The sequence below is a fragment of the Ogataea angusta genome (assembly GCF_019207475.1).
Source record: "Ogataea angusta isolate 61-244 chromosome Unknown 61-244_NODE_8_length_553539_cov_90.782090, whole genome shotgun sequence".
NCBI classification, from domain to species: Eukaryota; Fungi; Ascomycota; class Pichiomycetes; order Pichiales; family Pichiaceae; genus Ogataea; species Ogataea angusta.
This window is the reverse complement of record NW_025065222.1, coordinates 89,970-108,223: the sequence shown is the minus strand read 5'-3', so window position 1 is coordinate 108,223 and position 18,254 is coordinate 89,970. Positions and strand designations below refer to the sequence as shown.

The following is an 18,254-nucleotide window of genomic DNA, read 5'->3' as shown; positions in this document are numbered from 1 at the left end:
AATTGAATTGTTTAGTAGACTTTGCTATTTAACAATATCGATTCAAGTGATTGGTGCAGAATTTCACTACAATTTATAATCGGTCCGGTTCGCCTAAGCATGCGCCACATGGAAAATTTCCATGTACCTTGTGTGGCGCAACACTCTCCATCCACAGATCCTATTTTTTTACCCCTTTTATTTGTTTCAGAATCTTGCAAGACAAGGTGCTGTAAAATCAACCGCGTACCTCACATAATCTGTCATAAAGCCATGATATTCTCCCAAATCTGACTCATCGCAATGTCAAGACCTGTCTTGAGAGAAGTTGACCCCAACACCGTTTCTGCAGGCAAGGCCCAAAACAAGGATCCCAGATCCCAGAGCACCCTTTTTTTAAATAACAACCTCCGTATAAGTCAAACGCGTCCCGAATCCGAAGATGTCACTTTGGTGGAATGTGAAACCAGTGGCAATTTTGATTTCAGCTTCCTGGATAAGCAGGATCAGGACTCCAGGCCAGGAAGCACTGGCAGCAACTTTGACAGTTCTCTTAGCACCGATTACACAAACATAAATGAAGTGCTTAATCAGGTACTTGAAAGAAGCGACCTGTCTGACCTCGTCAGGAGAGAATTGTTCTTCTACACCCAAACCGGTTTGATGACATACGATAATTTTGACCAGCTTTACACCAAAGTCAATGCAAAGTCAGGGTCCCGCAATATCGAGATAAGGGGAATCTGTGCAACCAGCCAGCGCGTCTGGAATACATCGCAAAAGTCTAATTATAAGGTCGCAATCTGTTCCAGACGTTGCATTGCGTTTACAAAAGAGTACGCTGGCTACAACAGGTGTCCTTGCTGTAACTCCGAAAGAGATAACTGCTCCTATGTGATCTACAACTCTGTCAGACCGTTGATCGGCTCAATCATGAGTAACCCATTCGCCAGGGCTCAAATTGAAATGTCATCGGAGCACAACGAGAGCGAGTACAACTTGCATGTCACGCTTATGGTTGAACAAAAAGTCACGGTCAGTAACGTCGATTTCGATATTATTTCCATGTCCTTCGATAACTTAGAAAAAGAGCTCAGGTCACGTGAGGAATCGATAAACGTATGTCTTGCATACCCGTGTGTGGATTCGAAAGATAAGGTGCAGTATTTTCTTGCTCCTTTAATAGAAGACTTGCACGATCTATATCACCATGGTGTAAGAGTCCGTTTGTCAAATGGGAAATCCGGAATTTGCAAATGCACCGTTTCATCAATTCTTGGTGCTGACCTTGCTACCACGGCATCCATGATTAGTGCCATCAAAGGACCTGATGCTGGAACATGGGGAATACATAATGCAATCACCACCTTTGCTGAGATCCCTGGCGTGACTGCACCAGGGTCATTCCCTTCTGATCTTAAAGCTCTTCTCTATGAGACTATCTACGCAAAAGGGATACATCAAATTTTTTTTGCAGAGAACACCAGCTTTGCGCACGAGCTTGACATATTGAAACAATCTATCGTCAAGAATCTCTCTCTAATTCAGCCAAACTCAGTTCACAGTCTGCTGAAAAAAAGCAGTGCTCTGCAGGTCAAAGGTTCAAGCTGGCAGATTGGTCATAAATTATTCTATGCAATCTACTATGTCACGTATCTCAAGGCACGGCACAAGGGTGCAACGTCAGAAGCTACCATGTTTTTGGTTGAGCTGAATGCCTATCTTGAGGTATACTCTTGTGATGACTTGATTGAACATACGGAGGAGTTCAGAAATTTCATAAAGCAGCTTCTCGACAAGCTCAAAAGTCTTTGCTCCAAATATGGAAGCTTGAGGAAACTTCAGTCCGTACCATGCCACATGCTCACCAACGCTTGTGATACTCTTCGGAGTGCCAAAACTATTGAGAACACCCACTGCATGGCCCAGGACATGTCGCTTCCTTGGGTGAGGAACCTCAAAAGCAAGACCATGACTTCTGTCGGTGCACGCCTACTGATGAAAAGCATCCATGATTGTCTATGGTTTACAGAATTCAGGTACGATGCTGAACAAAATCATTGGAAAGTTCCTGGGAAATGGAGATTTGACAAGCACAACGATGGACATCGAAAATTGCTGTCTAAAATTCAAAAACGAATCATGTCCGTCAGGAAATTACGCAACTTGTACCTGCAGTCCTTAGAGGGAGGCGACTATTTCTTGGATAGTACCCGCATAACTAACTATGGCACTGCTATACTAGACGGAGAGGAATTCAAGATTGGCGGAAGCAAGACGTATGCCAAGATACAACCGCGATACAAAAACGGATCTGCCATATACGTCAAGATCCGTGAATTTGTTGAAATTGGCTTGGACGAGTTTCCTAGTAAATTCGCCATTGTCGAGAACCTTCAGGGGCTTATTTTCAAGCATAAGCTACCAATAGCCAACACAGACAAAGAGCTAGTTGTTGGCCGCACATATGATAAATCTTCTTTCGGTAGAACCGAGATAGTGGAGGTAGAGAAGTATACATGGAAACCGGTTTCTATGATACCTCTAGATGCCACCACATCATTTGTTTATGATCCGCACCTTTGCTACGACGATATAATTTCTAAATAAATAAAAAATCCCACCTTAGACCTGGCAAGTAAATCGATAAAAAACCAACACACTGACAAACGAAATGGTGAGTACTGAGCATGTTATTATTCTAACAGTTGAGTCCTTTGATAAGCCTGTTGGACTTTCAATGCTTCTGGCAGCTACCCTAATATTTGTCTACTACACGATTTGGACCTTTGTGCTTCCATTCCTAGAGCCAGACAACTTTCTACAGAACTTGTTTCTCCCAAGAGAATATGCCATTAAGATCCCCGTTTTGTTGCTATGCGTTGGTGTCACATTCGTTGGTGCATTTATTGGCAGCGTGCTGATCCGTTCATCCAAAAAAGGTAAGAAAGCATAGCTGTACCTTTCTCTAACATTCACAGTACGGATAGGATGAGTCTATGTATCGAAGAATCTAAAATTGCTATTTGCTGAGTTCCATAAGTCATCTGCCAGCTCTCTTCCCACCCCCTTCTGGAATTGCCCGTTAGAATCAAGGTACGAGGTTTCCCTTGGTGGTGATAGCGCCCGAGATCGCACTTTTGTATTAATATGTGTCTGTTTTTTGAACTCGAAATACCGTCCTATGCAATCCATCATGGGTTTCTTGTTGAATAATGCCAGTTTCCGAAGATCGTTGGAAATGTGCTCATACTTGTTTCTTTCATCGATACTGACGTTCGCCCAGACATTTTGGTTAATGAGCTCTACAGGCTCCGCAGAAACCTCTGTTTTGGAAGCGTCTTTAACTCCCAACTCAAACCAAGCACTCCCTGCAAGGCTATGATGCTGCATCAGGTCCTTAATGGCCAGCTGTCGTTGCTGCGTTCGCATGGGGGCTGTTTGCGTGGGCGTGGAGAACTCGGTCATCCCGATCCCGTGCGAATCAAAGGGATCCAAGTAAGGGTTGATTGTGTCGTCATTATCCTTCCCGCTACTCTGCGACTCTGAACGCGTCTCCTCATCAGTGGTCTCTCCTTTCTGATCTGTTTTTGTAGTATTGTCTGTGGAGCTCGGCCTGTGCTTGATGTCCGTCGAATTCGCCTCTCTCAAATCTCGTCTTTTCACTTGCTCTATATAGCGTGAGCCTTGCAAGTCGCTCTGATAGTAATTTATCTTTGAGATTGACGAATTGAATGACGGTACCTCATTAGGCGGCGGCCTGTTGATTAGTATGCTTTTTTTCCCAGTTTCGTCTGGAGCTGGAGGCATGTACTGTGCATCCTGATTCGACCGCGTGTCAAGAATATAATTGACAGAGTTTGTTCGTCTTGGAGCAACAGTCTCAAAAACTTTCGAGTCATTATATGCGTTGATTATATGGTTTCTGTACCCTGGGCCACCTCCGGAGGCAGCTGATAAACTATGGCGTTTCACCTCCGCCATATGGTCATGTTTGGAGCCAAGAAACGGAGACTGCGTTCGCTTGAGCGACGTCTGCAACGACTGCGTCGAGTGCTCGCGTCGAAGTTTATTAAGCGTAAAATTCGGTTTGAAAATAGACGTATGCGCGGAGGAATCACGACTTGTTGGTATGCTTTTCTGGAACTCATATCTTTTGGGCACCTGGTACTGGCGGCCTCGTTTTTCTCCGGGCCGCTGACTATCCACTGCACTCTCCATGATGGAAAAAACCCTTCCCTCGTAATCTTTGAAAAGGCAATTCTTTTATCTTATCAGTAGTGTGCCGCGTGAATACCTCCCGTATTTTTTTCTGATCTAGCAATGCCTTACAAGATTACGTCAATTATAGATTTGGACGGGAGGAAGCTTATCCGCCGTGTAAAACCAGTTCGACGACTCAACCTCCTTCTGGAGCCACTTGGTAGGGAAGATAACCAAATGGCCCGTGATAAGCTTCAGTAGCTTCTCGGCAGACTCGTAGTCGTACACGGAAGGAACCCCCATCAACGGATTGGCTTTGGATCTGTTGTAAGTGTTGGATATTCCCGAACGAGTATATCTTTCGAGCTCGGCAATTTTGGACCGACGAATGGCATACCGCAAACTGTCGATCTGAGCTTCGTCTGTCTCGGAGCTCAGCGGTGGCTGTGTCTGAATGCCTGTCGAGCTTGCCACACTCTCGTTCGATCCGTGGTTGTCGTTCGCTGTCTCCGGGCTCAGTTGCTGAGACATCAATTCTGTGCCACCATGCTCTCCGTCAGCCGCAGTTGCACCTCCGTGACTGGCCCTTTGATGCAAAAGGAACGACTCCTTGAGTTCCTGGAACATCTTGTAGTCGCTCCATGTCTGAACGCTGTCGTCGGGTTGAACATGGAAGACCATTTGGTATATCATCGTGTTGCGCAGAGCTTGCGGCATCCATAAGCCTTCGTAGAAATCAATATCCAAAGGGTCCTCAAAAGAATAAGGGTCCACAAAAATCTGTGAGACTCTAGGAAGACAGTTCGCACTCAAATCTTCAACATCTGCGTCCGAAAGCGAAGTGGCTGGAAAGCGAGGCAACTTCACGAGTGAGCTTTCGGCATATCCATTTTCCGTTCCTGAAGAGAAGTTTCCAGCATCTTCCTTGTTATTGGCAGATGCATTCTCGGACTCCCGCTTTCGTTTGTTGAAAAGCTTTTGTAAATAGTGCAATCTCTTGAGCATATCCCACCTTTGATGGTTGAGAACATCTGCTGGTAGATTCTTATCATCGTTACTGATGAAATCTAACACATCCTCAATGCACGGAAGAGTCTGATGAATATCAGAAGAAGACGAACTTGCCCACTCTGCAAGAAGCTTAGTATTTTTTGACTTGGAGTTCACATGAGTTGCTGACTGATACTTGTCCGGCCCAAACCCTTTGACTTCGCTTCTATGGGCTTTGTCTGTGACCCGCGAATCGCTCGAAAATGCCTTTTTCTCTCTAATACCAGGATTCTCTTCACCTGCTCGATGGTTGAAGGAGTAAACGTATGGAATCTGGTCCAAGTTATCCGAAAGGGCATCATCATAATCGTTGTGGAATGAATCTATTAGCTTCTTGGTCAGCTCGCCACCAGCAGTCCTGTGAGTAGTCAACTCCGATTTGAAGCGAGGTGTTCCGTCAGGTAGATCTAAAACATACCGAGCAGCGAGCTCGACCATTGCCGACAATTTTTTGTCTCCCGTTTTCGATGTAGCACTGGTCAGACCTTCGGGAGTACATGCAAACTTCTCTATCTGAGAGAATCTTCGTTCCACAAGCTCTAGCAGATCCACGTCAACGCCTAGGTGTTCTCTCATCTGCCGCATTCGCAAAGTGTGAGCAAATTTGGCAACCTTATATGGTTTTCCGTCCATGAAGGTGTCGATCATTTCTTTGTCACGAACAATCGTGCAAATCTCCGAGTCTCTAGTACCTCTCATCGATCTCTCGTTTATATTTGCAGACCCAATTATCGCAATGCGGTCGTCCACAACCATCGTTTTTGCATGAACATACAATTGCTCTGTGGTCAAGGACTTCTTTCTTCCAATGTATCCCCATTTTCTCAACGAGTAAAATTGAATATAGTCTTCAGGTCTGATACCAGCCCTTCTCAGTCTAGCGAAAATGGATGTCTCTCCCATGGAAATAGACATATATTGACACTGCATGATCACTCTTATCGACGATGCTTCTTTGCTATCAACCTGGCTCTTGAAACCAGGCATCAAGGGTATGATAATGACTGCTTTCCATGACTCTCTGTTTGCATGCGCACGAATAATCCTCTCAACTAGCGCATCGCCAATCTTGTTTTTAATCACCACACCATCATGTTCGTGGCTGCTGACAAAGAATTGGTTTTCGATGTAAATAAAATGCTCACTCGTTTCTATGAGTCTCAGATAAGCATTGTGGATACTTTGCTCGGGCTCTTGGAGCCCAAGGGACCAAGAACAAGATGAACGCAAAACTTGGACTTCGCAAGTACCAGTGAGTCCTAGATCCTCAATTTCTTGCTCAGTAAAGTCTCTTGGGGGCAAGAGCAAAGGTGTAAGTCTTGACGGGCGCTTTTGGCGTAATAAGAAATTCCAACGCTGAACAAAATGTCTTGATAGATCTCTTGCAATATGGCCGCAGGTCATCATGTGGACATCATGCCATGGCATACGAGGGACTGACTGCCTGTCGATCATGTCCTGGAATGGCTGGTTGAGCTCAAAAAAGTCGCAAATGCGTGGGTTTGAGTAATCTTTTCCAGGATAGATCTGGTAGCTGTGAGCGTTTCCGGTGGAACTTGAACTATTTGGAGGGATAGGATCAAATGCACATGGAGCATCGTCAACCACCGAGTGATCCGGAGTATCGTATCTTCCATAGCAAAGGTCAATTCCTCCGACAAAGCATACAGTGTGATCAATGATAACCAGTTTCTCGTGATGAGCCCAAAAGTAGACATTCTGCATAAGCTGATTTGGGGATCTCAGGACATAAACATTTGGATGAAGATCCAGTAGCGAGTGTTTAGTCCAAAGGGAATCTGTCTGGACGGTGTTTGCGACATTTCGGTACACGATGACAAAAATTTTGATACCCTGTTCCGCCTTTCGCTTGAGCAGCCTATCCAGTCTCCATTCCTGATTACCATTTGCAGGACGCCTGAGGTATATTTCTGGGGAAAGCCACCAGTCGTGGATATAGACCACATCCTTTGCCATTTCTATTGCTGCGGAAACAGCCCACATGTAGTCTCTAGCATCCACAAACCATTTTGCAAACACATTATCACGGACAGGTGCAAAGCTCTCAAACCGATGTTTCTTGGACCAGATGGTCTCTTTTGCCATTTCATGAATCGCAACACACCATCTTTTCATCTGATTTGCAGACTTGCCCACGACACTCAACTTCCTTTCCGAATTTTCAAGAGTTAATGACAGATAAGATTTGTGCACCGGCGCGGGATCTTCCACAAAGCCGTCTTCATCATCATCGTCTTCCTCCTCCTCGGCTTTGAGCTGTTGTTTCACAAACTCCGATAAGTTGTGCAATGTGACAGGAGCATCCCCAAAGCCTGAAAGGGTAAATTTGAAACTGCTGTCGATGAGGAAAACATCAAGCGGAGTGGTGGAGTTTATGTCAGCAACGTACATGATATAGCTGTGTCCCAGTATGAACCATTTTGCAATGTGACGCTCAACCATGGCTTTCAGCTCCCTGGCTTTCAAATGCCCGACCCTCCATCCTTGAGCTTTCGCTGTCGTCTTGATCAGCAAGTAGCCCTCTTTGCGCTTTCGTCCTGTCTCGTATGATAGAAGCATTCCGATAGGCGACAGTTCAAAAAATTGGAATATACGGTTGGCTTGAGGGCGCAAGTTGAATGCACGAATCAGATTATCCAGATATTCTTGCATCGCGTCCCTGAAATGCTCGTTGGTGAGAATATCGTTGGGCTTACGCTTGAAAAAGCCATGCCTTCTTAGGCTTGAGCGAACGGAGAACATGCTGGTGTTATCATCATCGTCACTGGATTGCGAAGAGTTCACTGGATTGTATGCGGTTGGGTTATCATCATTGGGCGACACTATTGATGATGCGTTGGTTTCTGCTCTATTGACACCTTGCTTTAGCTTCGAGTATGCGGTTTGGTTTTTGTATTTAGGAAATTTCGGAAGCTCAATCTCCTTGTGGCCTTTCTGTAGCACGTTCTCTTGCAAAATCATGAGTCTCAATCGGTTGTGCAAGACTGCCAGATCCCTGGAAGTCTTTTCTAAGGACCATCTTAAATATTGGCTCCCCACTGCATAATCAAGGTCTATTCTGAATTTTCGTTTTTTAGTGTGCACATTAGTACTGACATCAGTCAGCGTCAAGCTGAGCATTTGAAGCAAAAGTGGCACTCTTCGTGTGCCGTGCTCATCAGACATAAAATATGTGGCAATGATTAACGCGGCTGGGTATCCTAGAATGTTGGCGTCCACCAACCATCTTGTTTTCATGTGGCTTTTGTACTCAAGTTCATGGGAATGGTCTATCTGCCCATAGGCAGTGGAACTTCTCACGGGATCTCCCCGGGTAGTCACTCGTTTTATTCCTTTCAGGATCTTCTTTTGAAATGGCTCTTTTTCCTCGCTCGGCTGCTCTGAAGCTTGCTCATTGTGCGTCCCCTTGAAAGAGAAAAGTGAGAGTCGACCTGTCCTTCTAGCAGTAGGCGTAGGCACTGCTCTCGAATCTTCGTCTCTCCAATACTCAGTTGTATTGCGGGGGTCCTCGTCTTGGAGAGGCTGGCTCTTGTCATGGCCATTTTCCTTCCCGGAGAACGTCTCTAAACTGGCATCCTGATGCTTTCCTTCTCCGTTAACGGCACTTACTTGGTTGAACCGGTCGTGGAGATGCTCGACATTGACCGCAGATGCCGAATTAGCAGATTGTACAGACGACATTTATGGATTAATACAGTCGTTACCGCAAATATGAGACCGCGGATCTGGACTAGTGCTGATAACGATGTGAACGATATATTTTAGTGTTTTGTTCCCCTTCGTGTTATGCAGAGCTTAGCGTGATATTTACGTAAGCACAAACACATCAAGTCAATTTACGTATGTTCGGGTCTATGTACACTAGAAGGTTTCGTTCAAGTACTTCTTCAGAGGTTTGGAGACGTCACCTTTAATCCGGAGCGTCATGCTTTGCATGATACAGGTGAAGTCGCTTTTTGGTTTCTCTGGGAAGAGCTTCTGGACGTCGTCCCTAAACTTAGTCAAGCTTCCATCGATTCTTCGCACTTCGGTGACGACAGCCTGGCTTTTGTAGGTTCTGTAAACGGGTATGTTTCCTTTGTGAGTTCTTGAAATGTAGTAAGCGTTCTTGAATGGTTTTCCGTACAAGTTGTCGGCGTTGACTTCCTCTACTTTGGGAAAAACTTTGGTCAGTCTTGAAATAGTAGTGGGAGCCAAAGGTTTCTGTGGCAACGAGAGCGACACTGGCGCGAGAGTCGACTGTGGTCTGGCAATTATCTGTTTCCACATGGTCGTATTGGTGTCGACGAAAAATTTATTAAGGAAAATAGCGGTCGTGCACTGATTACTTTAATAAGAGCTGAAGCTGATCTAAATTGTGAGAATCGATCAGCATTGGGGTTGAATGAGCCGGCAGACATAGTGGGAAGAATGTTGGGTGCCTTAGTAGTCCAAAATAGGGCCTTCTGTATTTTTAAATCATGTCCATCTAGTGCTAGGTAATGTAGGGTGTTCTTTGTGATCAGAGTCGAAGGCTCAGTGGTCGAATGACGCCCCAGAGAGCGCCGGAAATGTACAAAAGTACTTTGATCTTGTGACATTCACTTCTGTTAACTTACTCTATCAGCCCAGTACCATCAGTTCAATTTCATCACCTATTTCTGTCACCTAAGTCTAGCACCTTTATCTGTTGGGCTTCAGCTCGGCAGTTGCTTGATGCGTGCCTCAACACCTTCCAAATGATGACCTTCACAGGAGTGAGAAGACTTAACTTCTTTCTGTCTCATTCGCCAATCACATCCTCCGACCATTGTTGAGCTGTATGTTATCTGATACAGTGTTCAACAAAAGTATGACTGACACGATTGTCCCATGCAGGGCCTCAACAGGCGATGGAAACGTCCTCCAACAATCCCAACGAACAATAGATCAGCGTTTTAGTCACACGGCCCTATACACGATTTCCCAAACAGGACAGGAAGCCCAAATCTTGACTGCATTTTCCAACGTTGTATGCACGGCAGCCCGGCTGTGCAGGTGATTCCGGTGATTCATTCTGCACAAAAAATTTATGACTTTGACAATTTTTTTATCAATATAAATAGGCCGGCTGAAGAATTGAAATGGCATAGCAAAATGGACGTTGAATCGAGCACCAAAACTGAGGCTTCGCAGGAAGTCGAGAACCTCACCCCCGTCGAAGACAAGAGGCTGGACCGGATCTACCGGCACCTGGACTTCCGGATTATCCCTGCTCTGTGGTGTCTGTATTTCCTCACCTCTTTTGGAGGTTCTGCATACGGAAACACTTTGACTATGAATTTTGAGACTGGGCACTCGCTCAAGCAAACTTTGAACCTGACTGCCCACGACACGTCTGTTGCCTCTGCGCTGGAATACGTGGGTTTTATCCTGTTTGATCTGCCAATGAACCTGGCCATGACCAAAATGTCTCCTCAAGTCTGGCTCAGCAGAATGGTGGTTAGCGTTGGTTTGCTCTACATCTGTTACGCTGCGTTGAAGAACGCAGAGGGCCTTATTGCCATCCGTTTCTTCTCCGGTGTGGCAGGAGCGGGCGTGTGGCCTGGTATGACGTACTACATTTCTCTGTGGTATCCAGAACACCGGACTGCTCGCAGAATTGGCTACTATTTCACTGCTGCCCAGCTGAGTGCCTCTGCTGCTGGTCTGGTTGCCGCAGGATTCCAGAAGATGAACATGACCAGAAACATGGAGGGCTGGAAGTGGCTTTTCATCATCTACGGGGCCATTACCATGTTTGTTGGTTTCACTTTAATTTGGTGGCTTCCTGATAGACCATCGCACCTGGCCAGCCCTAAGAAATCTTTCTTGCCAAAGAAGGTGGCTACTTTCTTCCGCTCGCCTCAGCCTCTGACCGGCGAAAATCGCCTCATCCACGAGCAGGACATGAAGGCAAGATACACCAAGATTACCTGGGGCTGGAAAGACGTGCTAAAGGTCATCTCTGACCTGCGGACTTGGCCTCTGATTATCATGTACTTTGGAGTCGTCGGCACCGGATTTGGTCTTGCTGTGTTCGGTACCACGCTCATCAGTGCCCTGAACACAAATCTCTCTGGTATCGATGTTTCGCTGCTGTATGCTCCGATCTGGCTTTTCGATCTCGGAGGCATCTTGCTGGTCACGCCGTTTGCGGACAAGTTCAAGGGCTTGCGGCCGGTTCTCTTCAGCGCAAGCACCCTGATAATCATCGTGGGATTGATTGTCACCACCTATGCCCACGGTTTCTGGCACAGATACGCCGGCCTGCTCATCTGCGGTTTTGGCCTTGGACCAACCGTGCCGATCACTATGACCATGTCGTCCGAGATCATGCTGCCTGCTTACGGAGACGTCGGCACGGCCGTGGCCGCTGCACTGGTGTCCGGTCTCGGAAACCTTGGCTCTGTCACTGCCACCTACGCTCTGTATTCGGGCTGGCCGGCTGACGCAGCTAGATTGTACCAATACTCCAACATGATGCTGGTTCTGATGCTGGGCGTCAGTATTGTGAGCTGTGCTGTTTTGCAGTTCATGAGATGGAAATGGTACCAATAATTCAATATATAGTCACTAATCTACGGCTTAATAACCTCCACTGGCGAACCGTTATTTTTGCTGCTTCTCAGGATTGCATCCACGATGCTCAGATGGTGGAAACACACCTCTGGGGTCGTGATGACCTTGGACTTGTCCTTCGAAGTGAGCGCCTCGCCCAAAACCTCAAACTCTCTGTCTGTGCTCAAAAACTCGTCCTGGATGGTAATAGTCTCGGTATTTTTCGGAGTGTCCGCAGTGAGCCCGCCAGTTTTGAGCGTGATCACTCTGTCCTTGCCCGGACTGAAGTCGAAGTGCACGGACCCGTTATCGCCGAGAATCTCGAAGAAACAGCTCTTGTCTGTATTGCCGAACGCAGATCCGTAGGTGAATGTGCCGATCTGGCCGGCCTCGGTCTCCAGAAGCGCGTACGCAATGTCGTCGGCCCCGCTCTGCTCGCGGATCTGTCTCGTGTGAGCAGAAACCGTCCTCACCTCGCCGAGCACGCCGGTCAGAAGAGCGAGCTGGTGCACACCACCATCAGAAAGAAATCCACCAATGTGTTCTGGCTTCTGTCTCCAGGAGGTGGACAGATAAGCATTGTCAAAGTTGAAAGGTCCTGTCGAATGGTACGTAAAGGAGTACACTTTCCCAATCTTGGAAACGGCCTGTTTGAGTTGCTCGACGGCCTTGAAGTAGGACCAGTGCTCCAAGATGAATACGGTAATGTCGGGGTTCTCTCTTGCAATCTTGACGAATTCCTTGGCCTGCTCGATATTCGCAGCCAAAGGTTTCTCCAGCGCAATGTTCTTCTTGTGCTTGACTGCCAGCTTCAATGCGTCGACAGTGAACTGGGCAGGCAGCAAGGCGTCCACGAGGTCGACGTCCGGGTCTTCAAAGACCTCCTCGAGACTGTTGTACACCTTTTGGATGCTGGAGTCTCTTTTGGCAAACTCTTCTGCCTTGGCCTTCGTTCTGTTGAAACACGAGTGTGGAGTGAAGTACTCCGACTTTTGAAGGGTAGGCAGATGGGCCTTGGTGGCAAATATACCAGTGCCAACAATTGCAACGTTAAGCTTCGCCATGGTAATTAATGGATAAACTAATTATTTGGCCAAGAAGCGCACTTATAAGGCCAGCATGACTAATACGTGCATACACCGCGACGCTGCCACAGCGAAATTTTTCGGACTGATGCCCTGTGCTACCAGCAGGGCAGGTCGTCCCGAGCACTCGTTAAACGGGCCCTGGCCAGGCTTTGTGCCCCACATCGTCTCTCGGACATCGCTCGGGACTTGCCCCAAGTACGGTCGTGTGGCGCTCAATCTCGAGATTTGCTAAAACACATCGCTAAATAAAAAAACTCGTCGTCAATGAATCAACTACAGGGGCCATCCGAAACACAAAAGCTCACGCCTCCGGCTGTGAAGGACCCCGTGGCGGTCACTGTGGCTACGTATCTGCGCCATCACAAGATCTTGAAACAGAGACAGGGATTCAACATCAACACAAAGGAAAAACAGGACTTCTTCAGGTACAAGAGATGTATAAGGGCATTGCTGAGCGACGAGTACAAGAAACAACAGGCCAAACAGCCCTCGCTCCCTGCTATTGCTGACAACGCGCAGGCACAGAGAATGTTCATTTTGATGATCCAGAACCAGCTCATCCAGCCGGTCAAGAAGCTCAAGACACAGGAAGCAAAACAAAAGAAGGCCAAGCTCGAAAAGGGCGTTCCGTGTCTCGAGTCGACCACAAAGGCTGTTTTGCAGCCAGACGAATATTTCGTGTGGACCTTCACTCCTCCAAACCCGTACCTTGTCGTGTACTCTCTACTAGGGCTTGTGGCCATATTCACGGTGATCCTGTTCCCCTTGTGGCCATTTTGGATGAGAAAGGGTGTTTGGTACCTAAGTACGTGCCTGCTGGGTCTGATCGGTCTGTTCTTCGCGCTCGCCATAGTCCGACTAATCATCTACGTGTTCACGCTGGTGTTTCTTCCTTCGCAGTTCTGGCTCTTCCCGCGACTATTCGACGATTGCGGCTTCTTTGACAGTTTTGTGCCGCTCTACGCATGGGAAGACCCTAAGGGGAAGGGAAAGAAGAAGAAAACCCGGACCGCGTCCGAACAAAAACAAGCACCGGCTGTTTCGTCGCAGTCAGAAAAATATACTACAACGGCCACCAAACGGGCCACAGTCGAGGAAATCGAATAGCACGTATAATAATTCCATTAAATTTTCCTATAAAAACCATCTAACCTTCATTAACCAACCTCGTCATGAATCGTTCAGTCCACCTCTTCGACGGAAGGACCCTGGTCAGCGCCCGGAGCGGCTCCGCCAGCACCTGGGAAGCCGCCTGGAGCAGCGCCGCCCGGAGCACCACCGGCTGCGTACAAGTCCTTCAGTGCGTCGTTAGCAATACCTTCAAGCTCCTTACGCTTGTCGTCGTACTCGTCAGTAGTGGCGGACTGGTTGTTGTCGAGCCACGAGATCGTCTCCTCGATAGCCTTGTTGAGAGACTCTCTCTTGGAAGCGTCCACTTTCTCCTCGAATTGCTTCTCGGAAGCAGTTTGCTTCAATGAGTAAGCATAAGACTCCAAGCCGTTCTTAGCAGCGATTCTGGCAGCCTCCTTTTCGTCCTCCTCTTTGAACTTCTCGGCCTCAGCAACCATTCTATCAATCTCCTCCTTGGACAGTCTGCCTTTGTCGTTGGTGATGGTGATCTTCTGGGACTTTCCGGTACCCTTCTCAACAGCGGACACGTTCAGAATACCGTTGGCGTCGATATCGAAGGTGACCTCAATTTGAGGAACACCTCTTGGAGCTGGTGGAATGCCAGAAAGCTCGAACTTACCAAGCAAGTTGTTGTCCTTGGTCTTGGCTCTCTCACCCTCGTACACTTGGATCAGCACACCTGGCTGGTTGTCCGAGTAAGTGGAGAAGATCTCAGACTTCTTGGTTGGAATGGTGGTGTTTCTTGGGATCAGCTTCGTCATGACACCTCCAGCGGTCTCAATTCCGAGAGACAGAGGAGCAACATCCAACAGAAGCAAGTCTTGAGTCTTCGAAGAGGTGTCACCGGTCAGAATGGCGGCCTGGACAGCTGCACCGTAGGCAACGGCCTCATCTGGGTTGATGGACTTGTTTGGCTCCTTGCCGTTAAAGAAGTCCGAAACGAGTTTCTGGATCTTTGGGATTCTGGTGGAACCACCAACCAGCACAATCTCGGCAACCTGCGACTTGTCGAGCTTGGCGTCTCTCATGACTTTCTCAACAGGGTCCAAAGTGGATCTGAACAGGTCCTGACACAGCTCCTCGAATCTGGCTCTGGTGATCGAGGTGTAGAAGTCAATACCCTCGTACAGCGAGTCGATCTCGACAGAAGTCTGGGCCGAGGACGAAAGAGTTCTCTTGGCTCTCTCGCAGGCGGTTCTCAATCTTCTCAGAGCCCTCTGGTTGCTCGTCAGATCCTTCTTGTACTTTCTCTTGAACTCGTTGGCAAAGTGGTTGACCAGTCTATTATCGAAGTCCTCACCACCCAAGTGGGTATCACCGGCCGTGGCCTTGACCTCAAAGATACCCTCGTCAATGGACAACAGCGAAACATCGAACGTACCACCTCCAAGGTCGAAGATCAAAATATTTTGCTCACCCTTACCTTGCTCTTTTTTATCGAGACCGTAGGCGATGGCAGCGGCGGTTGGCTCGTTGATGATTCTGAGCACGTTCAGACCGGCAATAAGTCCGGCATCCTTGGTTGCCTGTCTTTGCGAATCGTTGAAGTAGGCAGGAACTGTGATGACGGCGTCGGTCACCTTGCCACCCATGTACGACTCTGCAGTCTCTTTCATCTTGGTTAGCACCATGGACGAGATTTCCTCAGGCGTGAACACCTTGGTCTCACCCTTGAACTCGACCTGAATGTGAGGCTTGCCACTCTTCTCGACGACCTTGAATGGGAAATGCTTTATATCAGTTTGCACCTCTGGATCATCAAACTTTCTACCAATCAGTCTCTTGGCATCAAAGACTGTGTTGGCTGGGTTCATGGCCGCCTGGTTCTTGGCAGCATCACCGATCAACCGCTCAGTATCGGTGAAGGCCACGAACGAAGGCGTGGTTCTGTTACCTTGGTCATTGGCAATGATCTCGACTCTGTCGTTGACAAAGTGGGCCACGCAAGAATACGTTGTTCCTAAATCAATTCCGACTGCTTTAGACATCTTGATTTAATACTGAGGAAAATAGCGTGGTACGAGGCCCGCCTTATATACACAAAAAATGCTACATCCGATGGAAACATATGGAAACTCTGCTGTCAACTGACGGTTGCTCGTACCTTCTCCATACTAAGGCAATTTCTGGAAAATTCCAGCACTACTCACGCTAGTTTTTGTGGGGTAACTGGTGCACGGATGTTTGTGCTGCGCTGATTCCGCTACTCGTGTTTCCGCCCTGAGTGTGCAAATTTCTTGTATGCTAGAAGCATCATCTTGGAGAACCAGTGGATATTGAGCACATTGAGGCCGATGTTCAGCCCTATGGCGATGGGCAGGACGCCCGTTGGTAGCTGGTCACGCACTTTCAAGCAGATATCGAAAGTTCTGAAGGCGGCGTAGATGCCCCAGACGATCCGGCACGAAAAGAACGAGACAATCAGCAGGATCCCGTTCACCATGAACAGTGTCTCGTTGACCGCTCCCTTTGGCAGCCTCGACGCGAACCAGTAAAAGTTGACGAAGGGCGTACTAGCCTCGAAGATCAGGAACGAAGGAATAGTCGGCTGGCAGAACCCTGCAAAGGTCATACCGAACACGGTTAGTGCCGCGGCGGCGTGGAACAGGTACGGCAGGCCAAACATGTCAAAGTGGAACAAGCAGCAGTACAGCAGGTCCCACACGAAATAGCCGCAGGTGAGCGCGGCCGTCAGTCCGGCAAAGTCGTAGGATCCAAACACGGGATCGGATTTGAAATTTGGGTGGAAGAACATGGGGATGCATAGGGCAACCGAAATGATTGACTGCACGAACGCAGAGATGTGGATGTCAAAGTTCAGTTTGCGTCTTTTATTAGTGATGCTCGTGTAGTGCTCGCGGAAGATCGCGGTGTTGATCAACGGAGCAGCCATGGTGATTGCGTGGTAGAACAAGGCGCTGGCCAGCATCTCGTGCCAGTGTTTTTGGAACGGCGTCTTTGCCGACTCCAGGTACGGATTGTATTTCAGAAATGGGTCCTGGTCAATATAGAGCATGAGTTCAAACGGGTTTGGCCCAACAAATAAAATGTGAACTGGGTGCTTATGTAAAAAAATATAAATCTATACGAAGGATTTTGGAACGTGCGAAAAGAAAAACTTTACTGTGCTACAATGGCTTTCGATCTTGTTTGTTTGGGGAACCCACTGCTCGATTTGCAGGTGAATGTTGAGAAAGCGTACCTCGACAGGTACGGTCTCAAGGAAAATGACGCTATTTTGGCCGAGGAAAAGCACATGCCAATCTTCGACGAGGCCCTTGCCCGTCCCGATGTGCGTCTGATCGCTGGAGGTGCCGCCCAGAACACCGCCAGAGGCGCCCAGTACATTCTGCCAGCCAACTCTGTGCTCTACTTTGGCTCTGTTGGAAAGGACAAGTACGCCGACAAACTCATCGAGGCCAACAAATCCGTTGGGCTCACCACCGCCTACATGGTGCAAGACGACGTCGCCACCGGCAAGTGTGCTGCTTTGATCAATGGCACCAACAGATCGCTGGTCACCGATCTAGGTGCTGCTAACCATTTCAAGCCATCGCATCTGGAGAAGCCAGAAAACTGGGAGCACGTGAAAAAGGCAAAGGCTTTCTACGTCGGCGGCTTCCACCTGACTGTTTCTCCAGAGGCCATCGAGCTGCTTGGAAAACACGCTGCCGAGGAGAACAAGCCGTTCGTGCTCAACTTCTCTGCTCCGTTCATTCCCCAGTTCTTCAAAGACCCACTGGCTCGCGTCCTGCCGTACGTTGATTACGTCATCTGCAACGAGTCGGAGGCCGCTGCGTTTGCGGAAGCCAACGGTCTTGACGCCTCTGATCTGGTCTCTGTTGCCAAGTGGATTGCCAAATCGGCCAAACTCAACGTCAAGAGGCCGCGCACCGTTGTCTTCACGCAGGGAACCGACCCCACCTTGGTCGTCGTCCACGAGAACGGCGACTTTGCCGTGAAGGAGTACCCGGTGCATGCGTTGGAGGCCTCGAAAGTGACCGACACCAACGGCGCAGGTGATGCGTTTGCTGCTGGTTTTGTCGCTGGCTTGGTCCAGGGCAAGGATCTTGCTACCTCCGTTGACATGGGGCACTGGCTGGCTAAGCTGTCGATCCAGGAGATTGGTCCATCTTTCCCATTTCCTAAGCAAACGTACGGTAATTAGATGTATAAGTAAAGGAAGACCTATAAACTACGTCACAGTGACTGGTACGCGTCAAG

The 18,254-nt window shown here is 48.1% G+C and overlaps 11 protein-coding genes across 11 annotated transcripts; 5 read left to right on the top strand and 6 right to left on the bottom strand.

Moving 5' to 3' along the window:
- Positions 1-282: 282 nt before the first annotated feature.
- Positions 283-2,589, top strand: KL928_003902 (uncharacterized protein; the record flags this gene model as incomplete). Its single annotated transcript, XM_043204541.1, has 1 exon — positions 283-2,589. One exon carries the CDS (start codon positions 283-285, stop codon positions 2,587-2,589), a length of 2,307 nt encoding a protein of 768 aa, XP_043058596.1.
- Positions 2,590-2,653: 64 nt separating this feature from the next.
- KL928_003901 (uncharacterized protein) lies at positions 2,654-2,935 on the top strand (the record flags this gene model as incomplete). Its single annotated transcript, XM_043204540.1, has 1 exon — positions 2,654-2,935. The coding sequence occupies one exon, from the start codon at positions 2,654-2,656 to the stop codon at positions 2,933-2,935; it is 282 nt and encodes a 93-aa protein (XP_043058595.1).
- Positions 2,936-2,976: 41 nt separating this feature from the next.
- Positions 2,977-4,200, bottom strand: KL928_003900 (uncharacterized protein; the record flags this gene model as incomplete). Its single annotated transcript, XM_043204539.1, has 1 exon — positions 2,977-4,200. The coding sequence occupies one exon, from the start codon at positions 4,198-4,200 to the stop codon at positions 2,977-2,979; it is 1,224 nt and encodes a 407-aa protein (XP_043058594.1).
- A 120-nt stretch (positions 4,201-4,320) lies between these two features.
- KL928_003899 (uncharacterized protein) lies at positions 4,321-8,934 on the bottom strand (the record flags this gene model as incomplete). The annotated part of the gene is made up of 1 exon (XM_043204536.1): positions 4,321-8,934. One exon carries the CDS (start codon positions 8,932-8,934, stop codon positions 4,321-4,323), a length of 4,614 nt encoding a protein of 1,537 aa, XP_043058593.1.
- A 180-nt stretch (positions 8,935-9,114) lies between these two features.
- KL928_003898 (uncharacterized protein) lies at positions 9,115-9,522 on the bottom strand (the record flags this gene model as incomplete). The annotated part of the gene is made up of 1 exon (XM_043204535.1): positions 9,115-9,522. One exon carries the CDS (start codon positions 9,520-9,522, stop codon positions 9,115-9,117), a length of 408 nt encoding a protein of 135 aa, XP_043058592.1.
- Positions 9,523-10,245: 723 nt separating this feature from the next.
- On the top strand, positions 10,246-11,811 carry KL928_003897 (uncharacterized protein; the record flags this gene model as incomplete). Its single annotated transcript, XM_043204534.1, has 1 exon — positions 10,246-11,811. One exon carries the CDS (start codon positions 10,246-10,248, stop codon positions 11,809-11,811), a length of 1,566 nt encoding a protein of 521 aa, XP_043058591.1.
- Positions 11,812-11,831: 20 nt separating this feature from the next.
- KL928_003896 (uncharacterized protein) lies at positions 11,832-12,875 on the bottom strand (the record flags this gene model as incomplete). Its single annotated transcript, XM_043204533.1, has 1 exon — positions 11,832-12,875. The coding sequence occupies one exon, from the start codon at positions 12,873-12,875 to the stop codon at positions 11,832-11,834; it is 1,044 nt and encodes a 347-aa protein (XP_043058590.1).
- Positions 12,876-13,163: 288 nt separating this feature from the next.
- On the top strand, positions 13,164-14,006 carry KL928_003895 (uncharacterized protein; the record flags this gene model as incomplete). The annotated part of the gene is made up of 1 exon (XM_043204532.1): positions 13,164-14,006. The coding sequence occupies one exon, from the start codon at positions 13,164-13,166 to the stop codon at positions 14,004-14,006; it is 843 nt and encodes a 280-aa protein (XP_043058589.1).
- Positions 14,007-14,080: 74 nt separating this feature from the next.
- Positions 14,081-16,018, bottom strand: KL928_003894 (uncharacterized protein; the record flags this gene model as incomplete). Its single annotated transcript, XM_043204531.1, has 1 exon — positions 14,081-16,018. The coding sequence occupies one exon, from the start codon at positions 16,016-16,018 to the stop codon at positions 14,081-14,083; it is 1,938 nt and encodes a 645-aa protein (XP_043058588.1).
- Positions 16,019-16,233: 215 nt separating this feature from the next.
- On the bottom strand, positions 16,234-17,046 carry KL928_003893 (uncharacterized protein; the record flags this gene model as incomplete). Its single annotated transcript, XM_043204530.1, has 1 exon — positions 16,234-17,046. One exon carries the CDS (start codon positions 17,044-17,046, stop codon positions 16,234-16,236), a length of 813 nt encoding a protein of 270 aa, XP_043058587.1.
- Positions 17,047-17,163: 117 nt separating this feature from the next.
- KL928_003892 (uncharacterized protein) lies at positions 17,164-18,198 on the top strand (the record flags this gene model as incomplete). Its single annotated transcript, XM_043204529.1, has 1 exon — positions 17,164-18,198. The coding sequence occupies one exon, from the start codon at positions 17,164-17,166 to the stop codon at positions 18,196-18,198; it is 1,035 nt and encodes a 344-aa protein (XP_043058586.1).
- Between the last annotated feature and the right edge of the window lie 56 nt (positions 18,199-18,254).